General features: G+C 36.7%; 1 protein-coding gene across 3 annotated transcripts in view; it reads right to left on the reverse strand.

Moving 5' to 3' along the window:
- Positions 1-13,188, reverse strand: part of CLCN3 (chloride voltage-gated channel 3) — a gene marked incomplete at both ends in the record, with an annotated part of 62,633 nt that extends 49,445 nt beyond the window's left edge. For all 3 annotated transcript variants that reach the window (XM_084232308.1, XM_084232312.1, XM_084232310.1), the window contains one exon: positions 12,922-13,188. In XM_084232308.1, the coding sequence (XP_084088434.1) occupies positions 12,922-13,081 (160 nt within the window). The remainder of the gene's footprint in view (positions 1-12,921) is intronic.
- Positions 13,189-23,715: the final 10,527 nt, after the last annotated feature.

Raw genomic sequence — 23,715 nt, forward strand, 5'->3', positions numbered from 1 at the left:
ATTTTTGCACCCAACAATAATGATAAAGGACTGATCACAAAAATCTGCAAAGAGCTGATGAGACTCAACAACAACAAAGAAAATAATCCAGTCCAAAAATGGGCAGAAGAGCTAAAAAGAAACTTCTCTGAAGAGGAAATGCAAATGGCCAACAGGCATATGAAAAAATGTTCAACATCACTTGTCATCAGGGAAATGCAAATCAAAACTACCATGAGATACCATCTTACACCAGTGAGAATGGCACATATTAAAAAAACTAGCAACAACAAATGTTGGCGAGGGTGTGGAGAAAAAGGAACTCTTCTGCACTGTTGGTGGGAGTGCAAACTGGTCCAACCACTGTGGAAAGCTGTGTGGAGATTTCTGGACCTACTAAACATAGAGCTTCCATATGACCCAGCAATTCCACTCCTAGGTATTTACCCAAAGGACACAGAAACATCAATTCCAAAGAACACCTGCACCCCTATGTTTATAGCAGCACTGTTTACAATAGCTAAGCTTTGGAAACAACCCAAATGCCCAAAAATAGACGACTGGATCAAGAAGATGTAGTACATATATACCATGGAATATTACTCAGCATTCAAAAAAGATAAACACATGCAATTTGCTGCAACATGGATGGCGCTGGAAGGGATCATGCTCAGCGAAATAAGCCAAAAAGAAAAAGAAAAATACCGGATGGTCTCACTCATAGCAGGAATCTAGAAAACTTAAATAATGGACCAGGAAAATGAATAACTATAAGAAAATGAAAATCAAAATCAACAAAAAACTATGAACCAGAGACACTTTTAGGGGGGCGGGGGCGGGAGGGGAGGGATTGGGGTCAGAATGGGGGGCTGCAATTGTATGGGGAATATAACAATAAAATTTATAAAAATAAAAAAAAAATAAAAAATAAAATAAAAAAAAAAATAAAAAAAAAAATAATTGAGGGGGGGCCTCCCCGGTGGTGCAGCGGATTGAGTGCAGCGCTGTGAAGCTGTCCGCAGCCTCTGCAGTGCCAGGCCAATCCAGGCCGGCCAGCAAGAATCCCACATGGTGCAGCAGACCTCTCTTGACTCTCCTGCTGCTCCCCTCAGCAGTGTATTTCAGTCAATCTGCCTGTTCTGTTCCCTACTCTGTCTCTGGTGAATCCTCTCACCCTCCCGTGCCTCTGGCCTGTGCCTCAGCTCTTGTATAAAAATAAATAAATCTTTAAAAAAAAAAATCGAGGGAAATAGTAGCAATGAAACAAAGTTGGCCATAAAGCAATAATTTAAGCCAAGTGATGAGTACAAAAATGTACATAATACTATGCCCTAAACTTCTGTAAATTGTTAAATGGTCTATAATGAAGAGATCTTTTTTAAAGAATGGTTTATAATCAAATCAGTATAACATGAACATTAATTTAAAAAATCAAATCCTTTATTCCTCAATCAAATACAAGATTAATCCATTAAATATTTCTGTTTTCCATTTACATTGGGATATACCTATGGCACTAAACTCCCAAAACAAAAAGAGAGACAGAAAGAACAAGGCTTTCATGAACAATTCAAACTACTTAGCCACAAACTCAATGCAGCACAAAAGAAGAGGAAATTCTCAAAAATGAGAAGCCAGGATACTGAAAAAACACTGATTTTGTTACATTCATACTCCACAACCTAAGTTTTAGTTTTCAACATAGCTGACTGGTTACTCAATCTATCACATGACTACAAATATGAAGTTTCTCTCATAAACATCATATATCAACCACTTTTTCAAAATCAGGACCAAAAATGGCTAATATTTTTAACGCCTTACCAGTCCCCTTTCAAGGTATTTATTTGTCAAATATGCTCATATATGAATAACAAGCTGGTACAATGACTGAGAAAAAGACATTAAGAGTTCCAAATTTTAGGGCCTCCCTGGTGGTACAAGGGGTTAAGCACAGTACTAGGAAGCTATCCGCAGCGTCTGCGGCACCAGTTCGATCCCCGGCAGTTCCCGTATGCACAAATAAATAAATGTTTTTTTAAAAAGTTTAAAAAAGAGTTCTAAATTCTAGAAATATTAAAATGCAAATATACCCAAATTTACATTAAGTACAGATTCACTAAATGCCATGCTTTCAGCTTCAGCTAAATTGCAATTAACACTTAAGGAATTATCGTTTGTTGGGTTTTGATGAAGCATCAAAGAAAAATATTCAAAACGATCTGCAAAGGCTACTAAAGTATTGCCTCCCTTTCTCACTATCTATATTCATATATGGCTAAATCTCAGATTGAATGGAGAAGCTGATATTAGAAACTAGATGTTTTCTAGTAAGACTGACATTAGAGGAATTTGCAAAAATGTGAAATGTATCTGAAATTATTTTTGTTTTGAAAAAATCTATATTTCATTAAAATGTTATTGATCTTACAATGCAATGAGTTTGTTATTTTTAAATAAATTATTTTTAAATAATAAAGGTTTGTGATTTTAGATTTTAATCATAAATACTGATAGAAATAACCTACATTGGGCCTCCCCGGTGGCGCAGGTTGAGCGCTGGTTTGAGAAGCTACCCGCGGCCTCTGCAGCACTGGTTCGATCCCTGGCCACCAAGCGAGGGTCCCACATGGCGCGCAGACCTCTCCTGCCGCCTGCTGCTCCCCTCAGCAGTGCACTTCGGTCCTTCTGCCTGCTCTGCTCCCCGCTCTGGCTCTGGTGAATTCTCTCACCCTCCCGTGCTTCTGACTGTACCCAGTGCTTGTATAAATAAATAAAATAAATCTTTAAAAAAAAGTAATTAAAAAAAAACAACAAAAAAGAAATAACCTACATTAAAGAAAAAAAGCTTGCTAGAGTTCTCAATAATTTTTTAATAATAGAAAGGGATCCTGAGAATAAAAGTTCTGAAAACTCCTGCCTTAAAAGATACACTAACAAGAAATATTACTCAAAGTCAGGTATTTTGTAGATACTTCCGAGAGTGCTTTGTTTTGTTTTACTTTTTTTTGAATGTCTGTGGTTGCTACTCCCTTTAAAATTTACCATTGCATAAATTATCATGGTTTTGTCATAAGAGAAATAAGGTTTGGACATTCTGCTAATCATTAATCTATGTTTTCTAACAGGTAGGAAATATTTTTAACAAAAGATTCCTGACCTTGCCCAAGCTATAGTCTCCTATAATCTCCACTTTTCACTAAGAGGCCTCTGGTGGTTCTAGTCAGTTAGATTTTATTGGACTCTTCAGTTCTTAAAGAAAATTAATTAATGTAAATACATAGGCCTCTCATAATCCCAAGTTATGATTCCAAGTCATTGCTACCTAATATATATCAAAGCTCAGCAAAAAAAAATAATAATAATAATATATATTGATGACTTCCTGAAACTATCTGTACAGTCCATCCATACAATGACACTCTAAAATACACCTATGGATCCTGCCAGACCTTTACAAATAATCAATGCTTATGCCATAATGGTGCCATTACAAAGATACATCTTGTGATTCAATTAGGCAAGAATGATGGATATTATAATAAAAGCTCTGTGAAAACCACTGCTATTTATTTTTTTTATTTTTTTTTAACTTTTATCTCTGTGTAGAAGAACTGGGGTGCAGGCCATAGGTGCAGAGGTTGCGAGGATTCACCAGAGACAGAGTGGGAAGCAGAAGAGGCAGATTTTCTGAAATACCCTGCTAAGGGAAGCAGTGGGTAAGACAGGAGAAGTTTACTGCACCATATGTGGATTAGCTCCCTGGCCAGGGATCAAAATGGTGATAGTGCTGAGATTTAACCCCTAAGCCACCAGAGAAGCCCTAATTATATTCTTGATAATCAGTTTAGTACACTAGATAGTAATCACTTTATAATGTCACTCACAACTTAAGATCAGTAACAGGGAGTATGCTGAGAAACTGGTTGGGTTTTCTTTTATGAACACGGTAAATCATTTAAACAAATAAGTTGCTTCATTTCACCTGCTGCTACAAAGTTTAGAACCAAATGTGTGGTCTCCCCTCATAAAGTGTATTGGTAAAATTTTTATTGGCCTCATTTATCTCTACATTTGCTGTCACTTCCTATTGTATTCCCTTTACCCATCTCAAATACGTATTGGATTTTGTATGTCTACATAAGCTGCTTTCATAGTCCTCCTTTTGAGTAAAACAGAGCATTGATATATTCCTCACTGTAAATAAAACTGCACTTGTTTATTTATTTACTTATTTACTTATTTATATTGTTGTTCATTCTCCTTTCAGGTGTAATCCCCATAAAATTACCACCACCAACACACCCATGAACTGTCACCATAGTCTCTTGTGCTCTTCCCTCCTTTGCCCTCCCCTTTTGATCCTTCTCCCTCCCCTTCCCCAGCTGAATGCCTCCTATTTACAGTCTGTCTTTTTATTTTCCTAATCCATGTTTGGTTACCCTATGTTCCTCCTATAAGTGAAACCATCTGATATTTTTCTCTTTCCTTCTGGCTCATTTCACCGAGCATAATCTCTTCCAGCTCCATCCATGTTGCTACAAATGTCATGGGTTTCTTTTTAATTGCTGAATAGTATTCCATTGTGTGTGTACATGTGTACACAGATATATACATGTGTACACAGATAGATATAGATATAGATATCTCACATCTTCTTAATCCAGTCATCTGTTTTGGGGCATTTAAGTTGTTTCCTTATCTTAGCTATTATAAATAGTGCTGCAATAAACAGGAGTGTAGGTTTCCTTTCGAGTAAATGTTTTTGTGAGCTTTCGGTAGATTACTAGAAATAGAATTGCTGGGTTGTATGGTAGCTCCATTTTTTAGTAGCTTGAGCGTCCTTCACACAGCTTTCCATAGTGGTGGGACCATTTAAAACTGCATTTTTTTTTTTTAAAGATTTATTTATTTATATAAGCACTGGGTACAGTCAGAAGCGCGGGAGGATGAGAGAATTCACCAGAGCCAGAACGGGGAGCAGATCAGGCAGAAGGACCAAAGTACACTGCTGAGGGGAGCAGCGGGTGGCAGGAGAGGTCTGAGCACCATGTGGGACCCTCGCCCGGTGGCCGGGGAGCAGCCGGGGATCGAACCGGCTCTGCAGAGGCTGCGGGCAGCTTCGCAACCCAGCGCTCAACTGCTGCGCCACCAGGGAGGCCCTAAAACTGCATTTTTAAAACACCTAACAAGATCTACAAACCTGGTTAATTTGAATCCACTCCTAAGAGAGAGTTTGGTTACATGATGCTGATACCCTGCTTCTGTGTCCACAGGCCACAGGTCTAAGAAAGGGCTAAAACCCTGGACTGTGAAGTTCAGCTTCGCCCTGAGAGGAGTTCTGGTAGGTAGCCAGCAGCCTCTAGCATGGTCACTCCCTAATCATTTCACAAAATGTTCTAGTTGAGACAGTTTTTCTGAACATCCCACCCAGAAATAATTTGAAACAAATAAAATCAAAAGTATTCTGAATAAACCTAAAACTCTCAATATAGTCAAATGGAAATGACAGAATTCAATACTTTGAAGGCAATAGTGCAGAAGGTGAGGTAAGTTTTAGTACCTAGGGAAAGGTCACAAGACCCTGAATAAAAAAATCTAACCCTGTGTCACCAAATGCCCCAAGATTTCAGGGGGGTGGGGGGGACACTTTACATTTGCATTTTAGTATTTCCAAAGTTGTGTTTTGTTGGTTTTTTTTTTTTTTTAGGTTTATCTATAGATAGGGAAATAAGCTTCTAGGAATAAGCCCTCTCAACTCAATCATTTCTCTCACATTCACATTCTCTCAGTTTGAAATGAACCACATTATTCCCATTTCAGACATGAGAAAAAACATAAGAACTTAAATTTTAAACTCATTAGCATGATTATTACAAATTAATTGCTGACATTTAATTTTCTAAACAGTTGGTTGACTATAGGTAGTTCATCAGCTAATCTCATTAAATTCTACTCCAAATGAAGTACTCCTATCTAAGGGTAATACTAAAACTGTACTAATGAACATTTATGTCTTTCATTTTCTATGAAGCAAGAGCCATATGGTTCCCTTTAATGAATATGAATCTGACAACAAAATTCAGGCCCTTTCTTTCTTCTTCTTGTAATGAAAAATTGTACATTTTCCTCAAAAAATTTATTTACTTACTAAAATGACTCACTCAAATTAAATATATATATAATGTAATACATGTATCAAGTGTAACTTCTCAACCATTCACACCAGCTGAAATTTTTAATTGATACTACTAGTCAATCATTCTTATGAGATATAATATCCTATTTTTTAATCACTATATACTAAATTATTAAGAATTTATTCCAATCTGACAACACTGATTCCATTTTTGAGATTAGTAAACCCATCTCTTTACACTATTTTCAGAACAAGAGCAAGAAACAACTAATTCTATTATATACTAGAGTCAGTGAAGTCCAAAGTAGCTGTCTCTACATCTCTAATTCAGATGTTTTATTTGAGTTTTAGAGTTATATCCTTTTTTTTTAAATATTACTGTGAATGTTTCTGACATTTCACTTGAATGCCAAAGTAAAAGCAAACTGCTTAAATTTGAGGGGACAGAATCTAATATATCTAAAGGGAAAGGGACATAGAAGAAAATAGAAACAAATCATACACTTAAATCAGTCCTCCCACAAAAGCCAGTTATTGTTCTAAGGATTCTATATACATGATTTATATGTTAAGGTCTCTACATAATTCTCAGAGCAATCATTTAAACAGTTCTACCACTGTTTAAACAGGACAAAACCAAGGTGGTATAAAGAGGCTAAGTGAGTTGCAGAAGTCACAAAGCTAGTACTCATAGCAAGGACGTAAATTCAGGTCTACAATTTGAAAGTCAAGGAATATAAGACTTTCATTCAATCCATATGCCAAAAACACTATAGGTATTTCCAGTAATTAATAATAATCTTTTTTGGTACACTAAAAAGATACTGAGTCATAAAAAGTATTTAATACCCAAATGCTTGTCCTCCTGTCCACTTCCATGTATCCTAGATACTATGACACAAAAAATGAGCTTTTCCTGACATCTGTCCTGGCACATCTGAAACCCCAACTTCTTCTAGGGCATTCTCTTCCTACTAACTGTACACAGGACCATATCAGTTATGCTGAAAAACAGGATATCACTTTCTTTACAAGACATTCACTATCTCACTAAATAATGCTTAGTCCTCCTGCTAGAACTTCATGCGTTATTTTCCCCTAGGATACTCTCCACAATCTAAAGGAGTTTCAAAATAATACCGTTTGTTCCTAGATATAACCTTTAGAATATATACCAACCAATTTAACACTTAGAGTTATTGGTAACTGCTGTTCCACATCTTTTACCTTCAACTAGACTAACTTTGAGGGCATAATCTGTACCAATGGTTGCTTACACTATAGTCGATTCCAACTTCTTCCTTAGTAATAAGATCTTGTTTGGTTGGCAATATACCTAATTTCAAATTAGGAAATGAGTCATGATTGTTTTAATTAATCAATAATCCCACTCCTCTTCATTAGTGATCAGTCTAGATATATGACTCAAGTCTGGTCAGTAATGTAGGAAGAAGTCTGATGATATTGTAAGAAAATTATACATCCAAGTAAGAAAAAGAACAACAAAAGAAAATTCTTTTTCTTTGTGTCCTTGCCCCTATGTTCTTACTTGGCACTCTCTCCTATTGAAGACCATGAATGAAGATATTACCTATACCTGCTAAAATGCGGAAAGATGGAAAAAGCTAGGTACTCTTTTTCCTTTTTACCTCACTTAGCAGACCAAAGAGCTACTTAAACAGAGAAAAAGGGTATATTGTTAAATGTCACATAACTTTTCAAATTAGGAATACATGTGTTCATCTGACTTATAACTATGTAATCAAAATTAGGGGGTAAAATCCAACAGTGATTAAGAGAGCAAATCACTAATAAGAGCCAAACATTGCATTTTTTTTTTTAAATCAGAGAACATTCAAAGCAGCCAGAGAGAAAACAAGGCATTAGGAACCTGAAGCTCAAAAATTCTGAAAATAAGAGAAGCAAAAAGAGGTGAACTTAAGAATCTCAACCACTATTTGGCCTTGAGTCATTTACTGATTCGTAAGTACAGACTGAGAAGCCCAGCAAAAAGTGAAGGTTGAGTTTCTAGCAGTCCGATGAGGTCAATGAAAAAATATTTCACATTCAGAAACATTAAGGCAATAAAGACTATTCTATGTCAATACTCCAGAGAAAAGGGACAAAAAGGTTCATTCCAATACGTGTTTCCACTAAACATTTGATTCCTAAAGTTCATGAGCAAAGACTGAGAAATAAGGCAAAACACAGCAATTAGGAGACTATGATAGGGCAGAACTGTCAATAGTCTTAAAATGCCAGGAAGCTAAAACTGAATGTCAGTGCCCATCAGAGAGAAAATGTCTTGATAAACACACCAAACTTATTACTAAAGTCCTCAAGAGCATGCCCTAATAACAAAATAAGCCAAAAATAGGCTAACTCTCAGAAGTCTGAAACCATGTGGCAAACTTTCTCAGTCTTTAAGGTAATCAATGTAATTTGCTTCTAAGACTTCCTGTTTGCAGATAAAATTAATTAAGTAAACTTTGGTGACGATATCATCCAAAGCATAGATACTTTTTTGCTTAAAATATCCACGATCCAATCAAAAATTACAAAGCCAACAAAAGTCAAAAGATGGAAAATCAAGAGAAAATCAAGCAATGAGAACAGACACATAGGTGATCCAAATATTAAAATATTCAGAATTGGATTTTAAATGTGTTCCCAAAAGTCAGACAGAGAATCCCTGAATAAAAAAAAAAAAATCTATCTAAATAATTAATCAAGTGGAAATTATAAGTCTGAAAAAAAACCTAAAAACTTGATCTAAAATGAGATATCACTAGACAACTGTTGTAAAAGGTAACATCCAAAACACACACAAGAACAAATGCTGACATACATGTGGAGCAACAGAAACTCCCATTTATACACATGTAAAATAGTACAGATACTTCAGAAGACAGCCTGGCAATTTCTGACAAAACTAAACATATCCTTAAAGACAATCCAGTTACTGCATTCCTTGAAATTAAATAAACTATCCAGATGAAAAGAAAAAAAGAATAGAAAATAATGATGAGAGCATAAGCAACATGAGGGTCTTGGTGAAAAAAACTAACACATGTAACTGGAGTCCTAAAAGGAGAGTGAAAATGGCAAAAACAACATTACAAGGATACATACACTAGACAAAGTCATCCAGAGATGAAAAATAAAGTCAAATCTTAATTCAGGAAACTCTAATAACCTCAGTCAGGATAAATACAAAGAAAACCATATTTAGACATAGCCTCTTTAAATTTCTGAAAACCGAAGACCAAGAAAAAAAGTCTTCAAATAGCCCAATTGGGATGGGGGGCAATTAAGACTGATAGCTAACTTTTCAACAGAAGTAACAGAAGGCAAACACCAGAAAATCACATTTAAAATGTTCAAATAAGATAATTGTAAATCTGGAATGTGGCTACACAAAATAACCTTCAAATAAAGGTAAAACAAAGACTTTTATTTTAAAAAGAAAGTGAACCAGGTGACAGGAGGGGCAGCCCTGCGGACTATGGTAGAGGACTACAGGTGCTTTGGTGGTAGAAGAATTATAGTGACCACACGAGGGGAGAAATCCTGTCAAAACAGTAACGAGGATGTAAAAACAATGGTACTTCATTAAAAAAATTTTAATTGAAAAAAAAGGGTCGGCCAAATCTCAAGGTAGGGTGTGAAAAGGGAAAAAAGAAAAAAAAAAATGAATGAACTTAACTACTGGCAGCTGATAGAAGAAATGTTAATGAGAGTTCTTTAATACAAAGATAACTCAGACATGAAGATGCAGTAAAGAATGAAAAGTAATGAAGAAAGTATAAAGAAGCAGCTAAATCTAAACAGACATTGACTGCACAAACAATAATAATGTCTTATGAAGTTTAAAATACATGGAAAATTTACAGAGAGCAAAAAATGCATGAAAAGCAGGGGGGATATAAAAGGTATTCTAAGAACCTTAAATGTTACATGCAGTAGTTAAGAGTTCTACAAGTCATGCACCACATCACAATGTTTCAGTCAACAATGCAGTGCATACACAAAGGTGGTCCCTATATAGAACTCAGGTGATAGGCAATACCATCTCGGTGTATGTAAGCACACTCTATGATGTCATACAACAACGAAATCACCTAACAACATTATTTCTCGGAATGTATGCCCAATACATGAATGTAATCTATAGAATAAGCAGAGTTAACAACTTCTAGAGTAACCCAACAAATGTAAGAGAATTATAACAAGTTATAGGCAAGAACAGAAAAAAAAAAAAAATGAGGCAAATTGAAAGGTGCCAGCTTTGAAACATTAAATATAAATGGACTACTAATTATAACAGACTCAAGTAAAAAAATCAAAATTCTTATCTATGTTGCATTTTTGATGTAAGGATAGACAAATATTTCAATGTAACAGAAAGGAAATTTAGAAATAGACCTACTGAAATACATTCACTTAATAGATGACAATGATGTCACTGCAGTACACCGGGGAGTAGAAGGATTTTTCAGAATAAATGATACTGGCTCAATTAGTTATCCATATGGGGAAAAAAAGGAATCTAAACCCTTAATTCATATCACATATAAAAGATGCAGGCAAATTATAAATCTAAATGTGAAAAACACACAAAATAAAACCTATTGAAGAAAATGGGAGTATATCTTTATGACCTTGGGGCATGGGAAGATTTCTTAAAGCAGAACACAAAAAAAAATAATCGAAGAGATTAAATGGATTTCATTAGAACTAATGACCTTGTCATCAAAAGATGGCATTAAGAGAGTGAGAAGGGGCCCTCCCTGGTGGCGCAAGGGGTTAAGCACCACCCTATGAAGCAATCCACAGCCTCTGCAGCACGAGTTTGACCACTGGCCGGCCAGGGAGCAACCCACATGGCACAGCAGACTTCTCCTGATTTGCTCACTGCTCCCCTCAGCAGTGTATTTCACTTAGTCTGCCTGTTCTGTTCCCCACTCTGTCTCTGGTGAGTCCTCTTAGCCCCCACTTCTCTGGCCCGTACCCCAGCTCTTGTATGCATAAATAAATCTTAAAATAAAAAAAAAGAGAGAGTGAGAAGGCACACCACAGAGTGAGTGAAGACATTTATAATACGTATGACTGACAAAAGACATAATCAGAATGCAATATGGACAAAATAGGCTCTTCAAAAGCAGCGATCTAAAAAGCCCATAAACATACAAACAGGCATTTAAACACATAAGCTGTCAAGCAATATAAGTTAAAACCAAAACGTAAAGACTACTGCACCCATAATAGAGTAGTCACAATTTTTTAAACTGGTAATATAAAAAAATTGGTGAAGATGTGGAACAACTAAACCACTCTCATGCTGCTGGTAGGAATATACAGACTACAACCACTTCAGAAGTGTCTCTGACTGTACCTGGTAGCTTATAATTAATAACTTCCACCCCAAGATACACAGCTCACAACATTCTGTTTATAATATGCACTAAAAGAGAGGTGCATATTCACAGCAGCATTAACAGCCAAAACCTGAATGTAAATAAATAAAACTAACCATCCATCAACAATATATGGACAGAATGGCAGCACATTCATACAATGGGATACTACATGACAGCAAAAATAAATTCATCATTGCTATGTTCAACAACATACATAAATCTCAAAACAAGTAAATGACACCCTGCCAGACACAAAGAGTATATATAATTCTACTTTATATGAAGGTTACACACCTGCGAAACTAATCTATGGTGGCAGACATCAAAATATTAGTTACTTTTAAAACTGGAAGGGGAACAAGGGTGATTTCTAGGTAAGTTGGTAATATTTTATTTTTTGATTAAAAATAGTTACATGAAAGGTGACTTTTCATATGCCCTCTGGTTTCAAAATTATTCACAGTCATGAAGATTAAGTTGGAGGTTACCAAGAACTTGTTTTACAGTGTTTTCAAGTCTAATGAAGAACTCCGACATTCAGAAATAAAAAAGAAATGAATATTTTAAATATTTTATTTTCTGGAAAAAAAGAAAAGTAGCTAAATGAGTATGTTCACTCTATGGAAATTCATCAGTTTCCACACTTATAATGTGATGACTATTGGGAATAGTTAATTTTATGGGTCAACTTGTCTAGGCTAAGTGATGCACAGATAGCTGGTAGCCTAGCTAGGTAGAATGAATAAAAGAAGATGACCTCACCAATAAAAGTAGGATCATCCAAAAAGCTGAGGATTTTAACAGAACAAAGGAGAGAGAAAGAGTGAATTTGCTATCTGCTTGCAGTGGGACATTTAGCTTTTGGCCCTGGTCATCAGTAGTCCTGCCTCTGGGACTCTAGAGCCAGTGACTTATACCTCTGGCTCCTTTAGATCTCCGGTGATTGGGTGTGGACTATACCACCATCTTTCCTGGACTTTCCATTTGCAGGTCTCTTTTGTGGGAGGTCTCAACCCCCACAATCACGTGATAGCTCTTTCTATATATCTATATTCTATCAGTTCTGTTACTCTGAGAACCCTAAATACAACTTTAAATCTCTATATGACTTTAAATTTTACTCAAATGCAAGATTTTCTTTTGCTACAAGGTTTACTTTTGGCACAGAAAATGTTTTAGAACTAGACAGAAGTGACAGGTGCACACCAATATGAATGCACTAAATGCCACTGAGTTGTATACTTTAAAATGGTTAAAGTTTCATGAATTGCACCTCACTTTTTTTGAAAGTTACCCCAAAATTGAACATCAATAAAACAATGTATATATTTATTAGCGGACACTCATGACTACAAATATTAAGAGTTGTAATAGCAAACTTACCAACTGCTGTGTCACCATCTAATAAATTGTCATCTTCAGAAGTCTGAAAATCCATAATAACACCTGCTCCATCTAAAAGTTCCTCATCACTACTTGCACTTGTTATACTGTTGTAGCTGTTTCTATAGTAGCCTCTATGGAACAGCTGCTCAGACTCCATTTAGCTGTCTGATTATCTGAAAAAGGGGGAAAAAATGGTTTTAACATTTTCCCAACATATAAATCATCTAGTTTAACATGAGATGATTTACAATTCTATTCTCACTATGCAGCTGTAAAAAACAAAGAATGAAGAACTTCTTCAGACAGTGGTATAAAACAATCTCCGATACGAATAGTCAAATTAAAAAACTAAGCACAGAGCAGCATTTATAGCATACTACAGTATATGGGGTGGGGGTGAGGGCTCCAAAAGAAAAAAAGGGAGAATAAATAGTGTATAATTGCTGTGGAGGAATTTACAAGAAAGCTATCCATAGGGAAGCAAACAAGATGGCTGAAGTATCAGGTCTAACGAGAACCTGACCCTTTTGAATATTTCACCAGGTGCAAGTATTAATTTTAAAAAATCAATACTATAATTTAAAATGTTTCAAACTACTAATTACATTCTTGTTTTCATCATTTTAAAATTAAAATTGTCTGAGCCCATAATCAAATATCAGCCATGGAGAATATGATAAGTAACAATTTTCTGGTTTGTTAATGCTATGAATTGCTTTGAAATGTTTTGAACTGCATGTTTTCCTTGTCCTGTCTATACTCCTAAATTGTTTGATTTTTAAAATAAACCTACCTACTTGCTCAACATCAAAATGAGAGTTGACTATAAATGTGGTGACATTAGTAATAGTTGTTAAATGTTAACAAGTGGAACTTGAAAGATACAGTAATAAAAGTAGACAAACCAGTGAAACTTGAAATATAAGACTTATTAGGCTTGTCACAGTAAGTAAATAAAGGACGAATGGAACTATGCATATTCCAATTTCAGTATTGAATTTTAAGACTGAAAACTTAAGTGTTTTAAGACAATCTACTATTCTCAGTAAATATTCCTTCTGAACATGGAAAAATAACTTCAAAGAGCTGTAATTGTTAAAAACTGTTAAACCTGGGCCTCCCCTGGTGGCGCAGCGGTTGAGCGCTGGGCTGCGAAGCTGCCCGCAGCCTCTGTAGCGCCGGTTCAATCCCTGGCCCCTGGCGAGAGTCCCACATGGTGCGACAAAAATCTCCTGCTGTGCCCGCTGCTCCCCTCAGCAGTATATTTCATCAGTTTGCCTGCTCTGCTCCCCACTCTGGCTCTGGTGAAATCTCTCTGGTGAATTCCCTCCCGTGCTTCTGACTGTACCCAGTGCTTGTATTAATAAATAAATTAATTAATTAATTAATTAATCTAAAAAAAAGATTTGATTAAAAAATAATAATTTTATATTGACCCCATGTTGAAATAATACTTTAGATAAACCAGGTTAAATAAAATGTTACTTAAATGAATCTCACCATTTTTTTTTAATATTTTATGTGGATACTAAAAAGTTTTATTTTTTTTTAAAGATTTATTTATTTATGCATACAAGAGCCGAGTTACAAGCCAGAGATATGGGGGGTGAGAGGATTCACCAGAGACAGAGTGGGGAACAGAACAGGCAGAAACACACTGCTGAGGGGAGCAGCAGGCAATACAGGAGAGGTCTGCCTAGCCATGTGGGTTGCTCCCTGGCCGGCCAGGGATCGAACTCGTGCTGCAGAGGCAGCGGATTGCTTCATAGTGCGGTGCTTAACCCCTTGCGCCACCAGGGAGGCCCCTAAAAAATTTTAAATTGTATGTGTGACTAGCATTTTATGGTAACATAAAGGGAATACAAAGAAGTAATCTAGATACAAGTGTTAAATGTTTTTAGGCTCTAAATTTAATTCCTAGGCTTACTCACAAACAAGCACTTAAACTACAACACAGCAGTTGAAAGTTTGCATATTTAAAAAAAAGCAAAACTACTATTTTTTATTTTGATGTGGTATCTACAGTCATGTGTCACTTGTCACTGTTCCTTCTTGTCCCAAAAAAATGTTAAATCGGGCCTCCCCGGTGGCGCAGTGGATTGAGCGATGCACTGTGAAGCTGTCTGCAGCCTCTAGAAGCACGGGTTCCATTCCCCGCTGGCCAAGGAGCAAACCATATGGCGTGGCAGACCTCTCCTGCCTTGTCCGCTGCTCCCCTCAGCAGTGCCTTAGGTCCATCTGCCTGTTCTGCTCCCCACACTGTCTCTGGTGAATTCTCTCACCCTCCCGCACCTCTGACCTCTACCCCAGTTCTTGTACAAATAAATAAAATCTTAAAAAAAAGAAACACCATTGATATAAAAAAAAAAAATGTTAAACCCATTTTAAAATAATTTGTTAGACACACTCTACATTGCAAATATGTTCTTGTAGTTATAAAGATTAGAGCTAATCGATGAAAATCTCCAAAGATAAAGGCTGGTTTACTGCAGTATATTTATAAATGACCTAAGTATTTATCAAGTGCCCCTCTAATCTGATCACCTGCACAGCAGTCAGCCTGGTCTTGCTTTTCTAAAAAAGCAAGTCTGATCAATAACCTCTCTCCACTCCATGAATTAAAATGTTAATCGTTTCTCACCATCCTTAGAAGACAAAAACTGTAAGTAAGACAGCAGATAAAGTCAGATGCAGCCTAGCTTCTGCCTAGTTCTCCAGTTTCATTTGGGACCGTTCTGGCAGGACTTTACACGCGGTGATGTTCCCATCTCAGTCCTACCAGGCTGTTTCCTGTTTCATGTCCCAGGGTCTTTGTTGCTCCCTGGGCCAGGAACACGCCCTCTCCTCTTCATCTTATTTACTCCCTCACTCACTCTTCAAATCTCACATTAAATGCCCCTTTATTTATTTAACAAACTCCTAGTTTACTACATATTAGGCACTATCCCAAACATATTACAAATTAACTCAATATTTTTTTTTATCTCTCTACAGCACTCCTGACAATTGTAATATAACTCTCTGATTACTTACTTAATGTCTCTCTTCCCCTCTAGAATATGTGTCATATGGTTTGGCACGGTGTCCACTTTTTCTGAACACTGCATATTCAAAAATTAGCACAGTTCCTGGCACATAGGTTTTCAATTATTTTCTAAGTAAAATTTTTATTTTGATGTGGTAACTACACAGTCATGTGTCACTTGTCAGCAAGGATAAATTCTGAGAAACAGATTATTAGGATGTTTCGTAGTGGTATTAACATCACAAAGTGCAGTAACACAAACCTAGATGACACAGACAACTACACACCAAGGCTAGATGGTATTGCCTATTGGGATCATCATTCTCAATGCAGTCTGTCACGGACTGAAATGTCATTAAGCAACACATGACTAGAATATTATGAATATTATTCAGCCATTAAAAAAAAAAAAGAATAAGGGCCTCCCTGGTGGCACAAGGGATTAAGCATCACACTATGAAGCAATCCACAACCTCTGCAGCATGAGTTTGATACCTGGCCAGCCAGGGAGCAACCCACATGGGGCAGCAGACCTCTCTTGACTCGCCCGCTGCTCCCCTCCGCAGTGTATTTCAGTCAATCTGCCTGTTCTGTACCCTGCTCTGTCTCTGGTAGATCCTCTCACTCCCACCCCATACCTCTGGCCTTTACCCCAGCTCTACATGCATACATAAATAAAATATTAAAAAAAAAAAAAGAACTCTTGCCAATTGCCACAACACGGATGGAAGTTGAGGACATCATGCTAAGAACAATAAATCAGACAAACAAAGATAAAAAACATATGGTCTCACTTAGAGATACAGAGCACAGATTGGTGGTTGGTGGTGGGGATAAAGTGGTTTAGGGTGGGAAAATCCGTGGGGGGCTGGAAGTAGGAAAACTGAGTGAAGGTAGTCAATAGGTACAAACTTCCAGTTGTAAAATAAGTCATGGAGTATAATGTACAATATGGTAACTATAGTTAATAATACTATATTGGGCCTCTCTGGTGGCGCAGACAGTTGAGTACAGCACTGTGAAGCTATCCGCAGTCTCTGCAGTGCCGGTTCGATCCCCACCAACCTCGGAGCAACCCACATGGTGAGCAGACCTCTCCTGTCTCACCCACTGCTCCCCTCAGCATTGAATTTCGTCAGTCTGCCTGTTCTTTTCCCTGCTCTGTCTCTGGTGAATCTGGCCTGCACCCTGGTTCTTGTATAAATTAATAAATCTTTAAAAAATAATAACACTATATTGCATATTTGTAAGTCCCAAAGAGAGTAAATCATAAAAGTTTTCATCATAAGAATAAAACTGCAACTATGTCTAAAGATTGTTAACTAGGTTTAGTGTATACATTACTCACAATGTATACAAATATCAAGCCACAATGTGATACTATCAGTAATATGTTCTTTGTTAATTATACCTCAATTTCATTTTAAAAAATTGAGATAATTGTGATTTCACACAGCTGTAATAAATAATAAAGATTCTGTGTTTCTACCAGTGGTAATATCTTGCAAAACTGTAATATAATACCACAATCAGTACACTGACAGTGATAGTCAAGATGTAAAACATTTGCATCACAAGATTCCTGATGTTGTCCCCAAATAGCCACATTCACTTTCCTCCAACCCTCCTTCCCTCATCCTCAACCCCTGGAAACCCATTATCTGTTTTCAATTTTTATAATGTCATTTTTCAAAGTTATATAAATGGAATCATATATTTCTTTTGGGGATTCTCTGAAGATTCATCCAGGTTGTTACATTTATCAGAAGTTCTTTCCTTTTCATTACCAAAAGTATTTCATGATATGGATATACCAATTTGTATAACCATTTACCCACTGAAGAATGTGCAGTTCTTTTCCTGTTTTGGCTATTATAAATAAAGCTGTCATGACTATACACATCTTTTTAACATGGAAAAAAGGTCAAAATTTTTCAATAACATATATACCTCCTATTTACATGAAAGAGACTCAGTATAAATGGAGTAACATCACTAGACAGATTTGTGCGTGAATGTAAGTCTTTATTTCTCTGCAATAAATGCCAAGAAGTGCAACAGCTAGGTCAGTACATGTTTAGGTTTTTAATAAACTGCCAAACTGTTTTTCATATTCCTACCAACATGTCTATATGATCCCAATTTCTCCACATAGTCACCAGCATTTGGTGGTATTACTGTTTTTTACTTTAGCCATCCTGATAGGTGAGCAGTGATAGCATTATTTTAATTTATATATTCTTAATGGTAATGATACTGGAACATCTTTTTCTGTATTTATTTTCTATGTGCATATCCTTTCCAGTGAAATGACTGCTCATTCTTTTGTCCATTTTCTAATTGGATTCTCTCTTTACTGTTGAGTTTTATATTTTAGACTATATTGTAAGTCTTAGTCCTGGCAACTTTTTTATAAGACATAGGTCGTTGAAGTTTTAGGGTTCTTTTGGTTAACATATGGATGTGCAATTGATCCAGCAACATTTTTTGAAAAGGTTATCCTGCTTCCTCTGAATTGTTTATGTGCCTTTATGAAAAATTAGTTGGGCATGTTTGTGCAGGTTTATTTCAGAGTTCTCTATTCCATGCTTCTCTGACTATAACAATACCACACAGTCTTGACTACTGATATATGTCTTGAAATTGAGTCAATTGCTTTATTCTTATTTTTCAAAATTGGTTTAGTTATTTCTAGTTCTTATGCCTTTCTGTATAAATATTAGAATATCCTTGTCTATATCCACAAAATCTTGATAGGTCAATTAATACTCATAGCATGAGTGAACAACAAGTATATAACAAAAGAGTACTACATCTCTACCTGAATATTATATGAGAATTCAAATTTAACAAGACCTAAACTGAATATATATTTGCCTAAAACTTGCTTGTCTCCCTACACTCTCTCTCAGTTTACTGGATGACCACATACCTAATAGTCAAAATTAGTTTTCTGAATCACTCAGTTAACACTATTCCACAAACAGCCTAGAATTTACAGTTCTATTCCCCATTCTTCAAGGAAGGGAGAGGGACTAACACAAGGTTAATAATCCATCATGCCTATGGAAAGAAGACTCCATAAAATCTCAACAGTACAAGGTTCAGAGGGCTTCCAGATTGGCAAACACATGTACTCCAGAGGGAGACACACCCCAACATGACAGGATAGAATTCTTTTGCGCAGGACCCTCCCCAATCTCACCCAATGTATCTCTTAATCTAAATGTTCGTCTGTATCCTTTACCATAACTTCTTATAATAAACCAGTAAACTTAAGTTAGCTGTTTCCCTAAGTTCTGTGAGTTGCTCTCACAAATTAAGTGACATTTAGGAGGGAAATCACAGTCTGATTTGCAGCCAGGCTGGACAGAAGTTGTGGATAACCTGAGAACCTTCTACTTACAAATGGCATCTCAAGTGGGATGGGAGCACTCTTGTGGTACTGAGAACACATAGGTTCTGACACTATCTACCTGGAGACAGCATTGAGTTGAACTGTAGGAAACCCAGCTGATGTTCTACATGAGAATTCCCTGATATCAGAGGAAAACCTCCACATTGTTGGTGACCAGACATGTCAGAAGCTAAGTGTTCTATGTGAAAGTAAAGGAGACACACATGGAAGAAACAGAATGAGTAGAGAAGAACTGGGTTTTCCCTTTCAAAGAAAAGAAAAACTGAATTGTCCCCTTTACAAAAAGACATACAAATTACAACAGTCTGGTATGGTCAGTGCCATAGGAGAGGCAATATAAGGTATTAGTAACAATAAAAAAGAATAAGCATACTGCCTGGGAAAGCGTGTGAACACTTAGCAAATGTGTAAGCAGAGGATTAGGATGTGTGAACTAGACTATGAGGTGAAAAGTCAATCAGATAAGGAAAAAGCACATACAAAAACACAAAAGCTAAATATCAAAACCCGCTTGGGTAACTTAAGAGTAGGGGACTAGAGAATAACTAGAGGGATGGATGAGGCCAGACCAAGAAGGGAAGGATTCACAAGTAATGCTACGGAACTTACATACTCATTTATACACATCTCATGTGGACATAATAAACTATTAAGAGATTTAAAAGAGAAACCACATGATCAGATATGAATGTCAGCAGGCCAACACTAGCAGCAGTGCTGAAGATAGATGAGACAAGCAAGAAACTGAGAGTCTAAAGACAAGGAGAGGAGTTTGGTGACCTTATTCAAGTAGACCTTTGAACAACTGTAAATATGAGATAGTCAGGGCATAATTGACATAGCTATAAGGAAATATCTAAGAGGACTTAGTAACTAATAAAATGTGGAAATGGGGCCTCCTTGGTGGCGCAGGGGTTAAAGTCTCAGCATTATCAAGCTATCGCCAGCCCCTGCGGCAGGAGTTCGATCCCTGGCCAGGGAGCAAACCAACATGGTGCAGCAGACCTGCCCACTGCTCCCCTCAGTGTATTTCAGTAGATCCACCTGTTCTGCTCCCCACTCTGTCCCTGGCGAATCCTCTTACCCCCTGCACCTCTGGCCCACATCCCAGCTCTTGTATATATAAATAAAATAAATATTTTAAAAATAAAATAAAAAGTGGAAATGTAGTAGAAATCTAAGACATCAGCTAAGTTTCTGACTGCACTATTGATACAAAACTATTGGAAAAAACAAAGCTCAGTATCCCAGAGTTTATAGGGCTCAAGAGTAGAGTGTTCTTTTCAATAGTAGGATCACACGTCCAGGTTTTAGCCCTATTCAAAGGCAGACTACAATGGAGGGAATGATTGCTTCAGTAATCTAGCAATGAAATGGAAAACACTAAGCAACACATCACCAGAAGGGGGGCAGAGGGTGCAGAAATAGGGAAGCCCTGGAAATGGGTAGCCAAAAGACCCATTGCCTGATGTAGCTCCCAACAAAATTTTCCTCTCTCAAAAAGAAGCCTGGTTAAGGCTGAGGACCATGGCTAACTCAAGGTGTGTAGGTCAGCTATCTGGATGGTATGATAAACAGAAAAGTGGGCACATTTCTTTTTAAGTCAAAGAAGAAATGAAAATTCTAAATTTTAGCAATTAGACAAAAGTTTCAAAAGCAACGATGGCAGGGAGATGAAGCTCTGACTCATCTAACATTCCTATGCAAGGCACATTTTCATATTTTAAGAACTGTATGTGCTAAGTATTGCTCAAAAATAAAAAATGTGACAATGAATTCCAACATAATCACTATTCATTTATAATGCTTATAGAATTACTACTAAGGTACTAGAAATTGTAAAAAACATAAACACAATTTTACTGATGACATCATGTTTTTACAGACACTATAGCTTCCACCAAACTTCAGCATAAATTAAATTATATACTGTCCTCAAAGAGGATATTGTAAAATTTTCCTATAAACTTACTATATAAAAGGTAGTGCCTGACAAATGTCACAGAATACACAAGAATTATAATAATTCAAAGAAAAGATCACATCCTGTGTAACTGATAAACCTTCTTTAAAAGAAACACACTTGAGTTGGACGTTTAAAAAGCTATAGAGAATTTTACAGGGCAGAGAAGGGAAAAATGATTATTTGAAACAAATGTACCAGCATAAATCAAGTTATGGAGTTCAGAAAGCAACAAAAACATTTGTTTCTTTTTTCTTTGTTTTTTTATTTATACAAGCACTGGGTATAGTCAGAAGCGCAATTGCGGGAGGGTGAGAGAATTCCCCAGAGCCAGAGGGGAGAGCAGAGCAGGCAGACTGATGAAGTACACTGCTGAGGGGAGCAGCGGGTGGAGGGAGAGGTCTGCGCACCATGTGGGACCTTCACCCGATCGATGGGGATCGAACCGGTGCTGCAGAGGCTGCGGGCAGCTTCTCAACCCAGTGCTCAACCACTGCGCCACCGGGGAGGCCCAGCAACAAAAACATCTGGATGTGAGTATGTGCACAGACGACGAAAAGGTTTCCTGGTCAAGTAAGTTTAGGTTATAAAACATACTCTCATCTACAACTGTAATGGATAACAGCATATGAAAGGTTCTAGACAAAACTAGTAGTAAACATTAACAACATAAGCAAAAGTTATGAACAGCTTCTCAAATTTATTCTACCAAGAGATGACTCCCATTCACTCACCACACAGAACATCAAGAAACTTAGGTCTGGCATCAAAGGTAGTAAGAAAGAAATTTACGCTGATTCAAATTGTCAATATACAAGATACCATAATAATGAAACTAATTTTCTCTAAAAGTAACATTATTTGATATTTTATCCTTAGTGTTCAATAAGTTAGCTACAGATCCAAATTGCAGTGCCTTATATATTTTTTCTTAAAAAAAAAAAAGTTTAAGTGGATAACCAGCTAAAAGAAGTAGCTCTCCAGAAAGAAGAAAATTTCCTAAACTCAGAAAAATTGTTAAAGCCATTTAAAAGTTAAATCCTGGATGATTAAGGAAACTCACACAAACACAAATACATTCACTGACAATTCAGAGTATAAAAGGGAAGGAAGGTAAACAATAACCCAACAAAACAATGCTGTGAAAGACTGACACATTGAATATTAAGTAATTTTCATGATTTAAAAAGCAGAACCTGTTCAACTACTTTCCATTCAATGCAAGAAATACATTCATTTAACTTGGTTCCCATCAGAATTGCAGATCATATTGCATATCATGCAACATCTTTGTATTTCAGCAATGCAAATGGACAGTTTCCCCACATGGACTCATCCTCCATTTCCTTCTTAACTGAAAGACACTTAAGACTCAAAATGAATCATAGCTACAATGGTTATGGACACAGATGAATGTGCATAAGGAAAGTTTCTTAGAATAGTACTGGATGAAGATTTTTTTAACACAATTTTCTAGCTCCTGCAATTTCACATTATTTTTATAATTGAAAAATAAATGAACCTACGGTGCTCTATCTCTCACCCTATACTTGGTCTAGCGTTTTGCCTAGTCTTACTTGCAATACAGCACAGCGATTGAGAGGAAGCGTTCTTACTGTCAAGCTCTGCTATCAGTTCTGTCATTTACTGAAACCTTGGGCAAGTTAAATAATTCCTTCATGCCTCAGTTTCCACATCCATACAACGGTATACTAAAAGTACTTGTTTTCATGGGATTGGTGTGAGAATTGAGGTAACCCTCAAAAACAACTGAGAAAAAATCCTGAGCCATAGAATTCACTCAACAATGATTAATACTTATTAAACCGTATTTTTCAATTTTGATCCATGCTGACAAGTTTGACTACAAAGTCAGCTTAAAGTTCCACAAAACAGTGATGTGGCCAAACCCCACAGGACACTGCTTTGATATCTGACCCACCACAGAGATCAAATCTGGCTTCCTGAGTGGTCTGAAAGTTATGACCAACATCTCACAACAGGAAATGGAAAGCTTATCGCCAACAGGATCTGGAAAATAGCCAATTTACTAACAAAACCACAACCTCAGCAAATCTCTTCCTCTGAAATGTAAATATCCAAAACCAAGTTAAATATGTACATCCTAATGAGCTCCGTATAAGTGAAAACACAACTTTCAAGTAAAGATAGATGTGGTAGATGTACATATTGACCTCCTAAAATAAGATGACCTGTCTTTCAGGCAAAGAAGGTCTCTGACAAGTGTGGGAGACAGGGAGTGGGAGGGAGATGCAATCTGTTATGGATTCTGCCAACTGTGGCTGCCCCAATTAACTAGAGATCATAAAAGCATACGCAACTTGGGAAAATATCTGTAGGTCACACACGGGATTTTTAAGTCAT

This window comes from Talpa europaea (assembly GCF_964194135.1).
Source record: "Talpa europaea genome assembly, chromosome: 4".
NCBI classification, from domain to species: domain Eukaryota; kingdom Metazoa; phylum Chordata; class Mammalia; order Eulipotyphla; family Talpidae; genus Talpa; species Talpa europaea.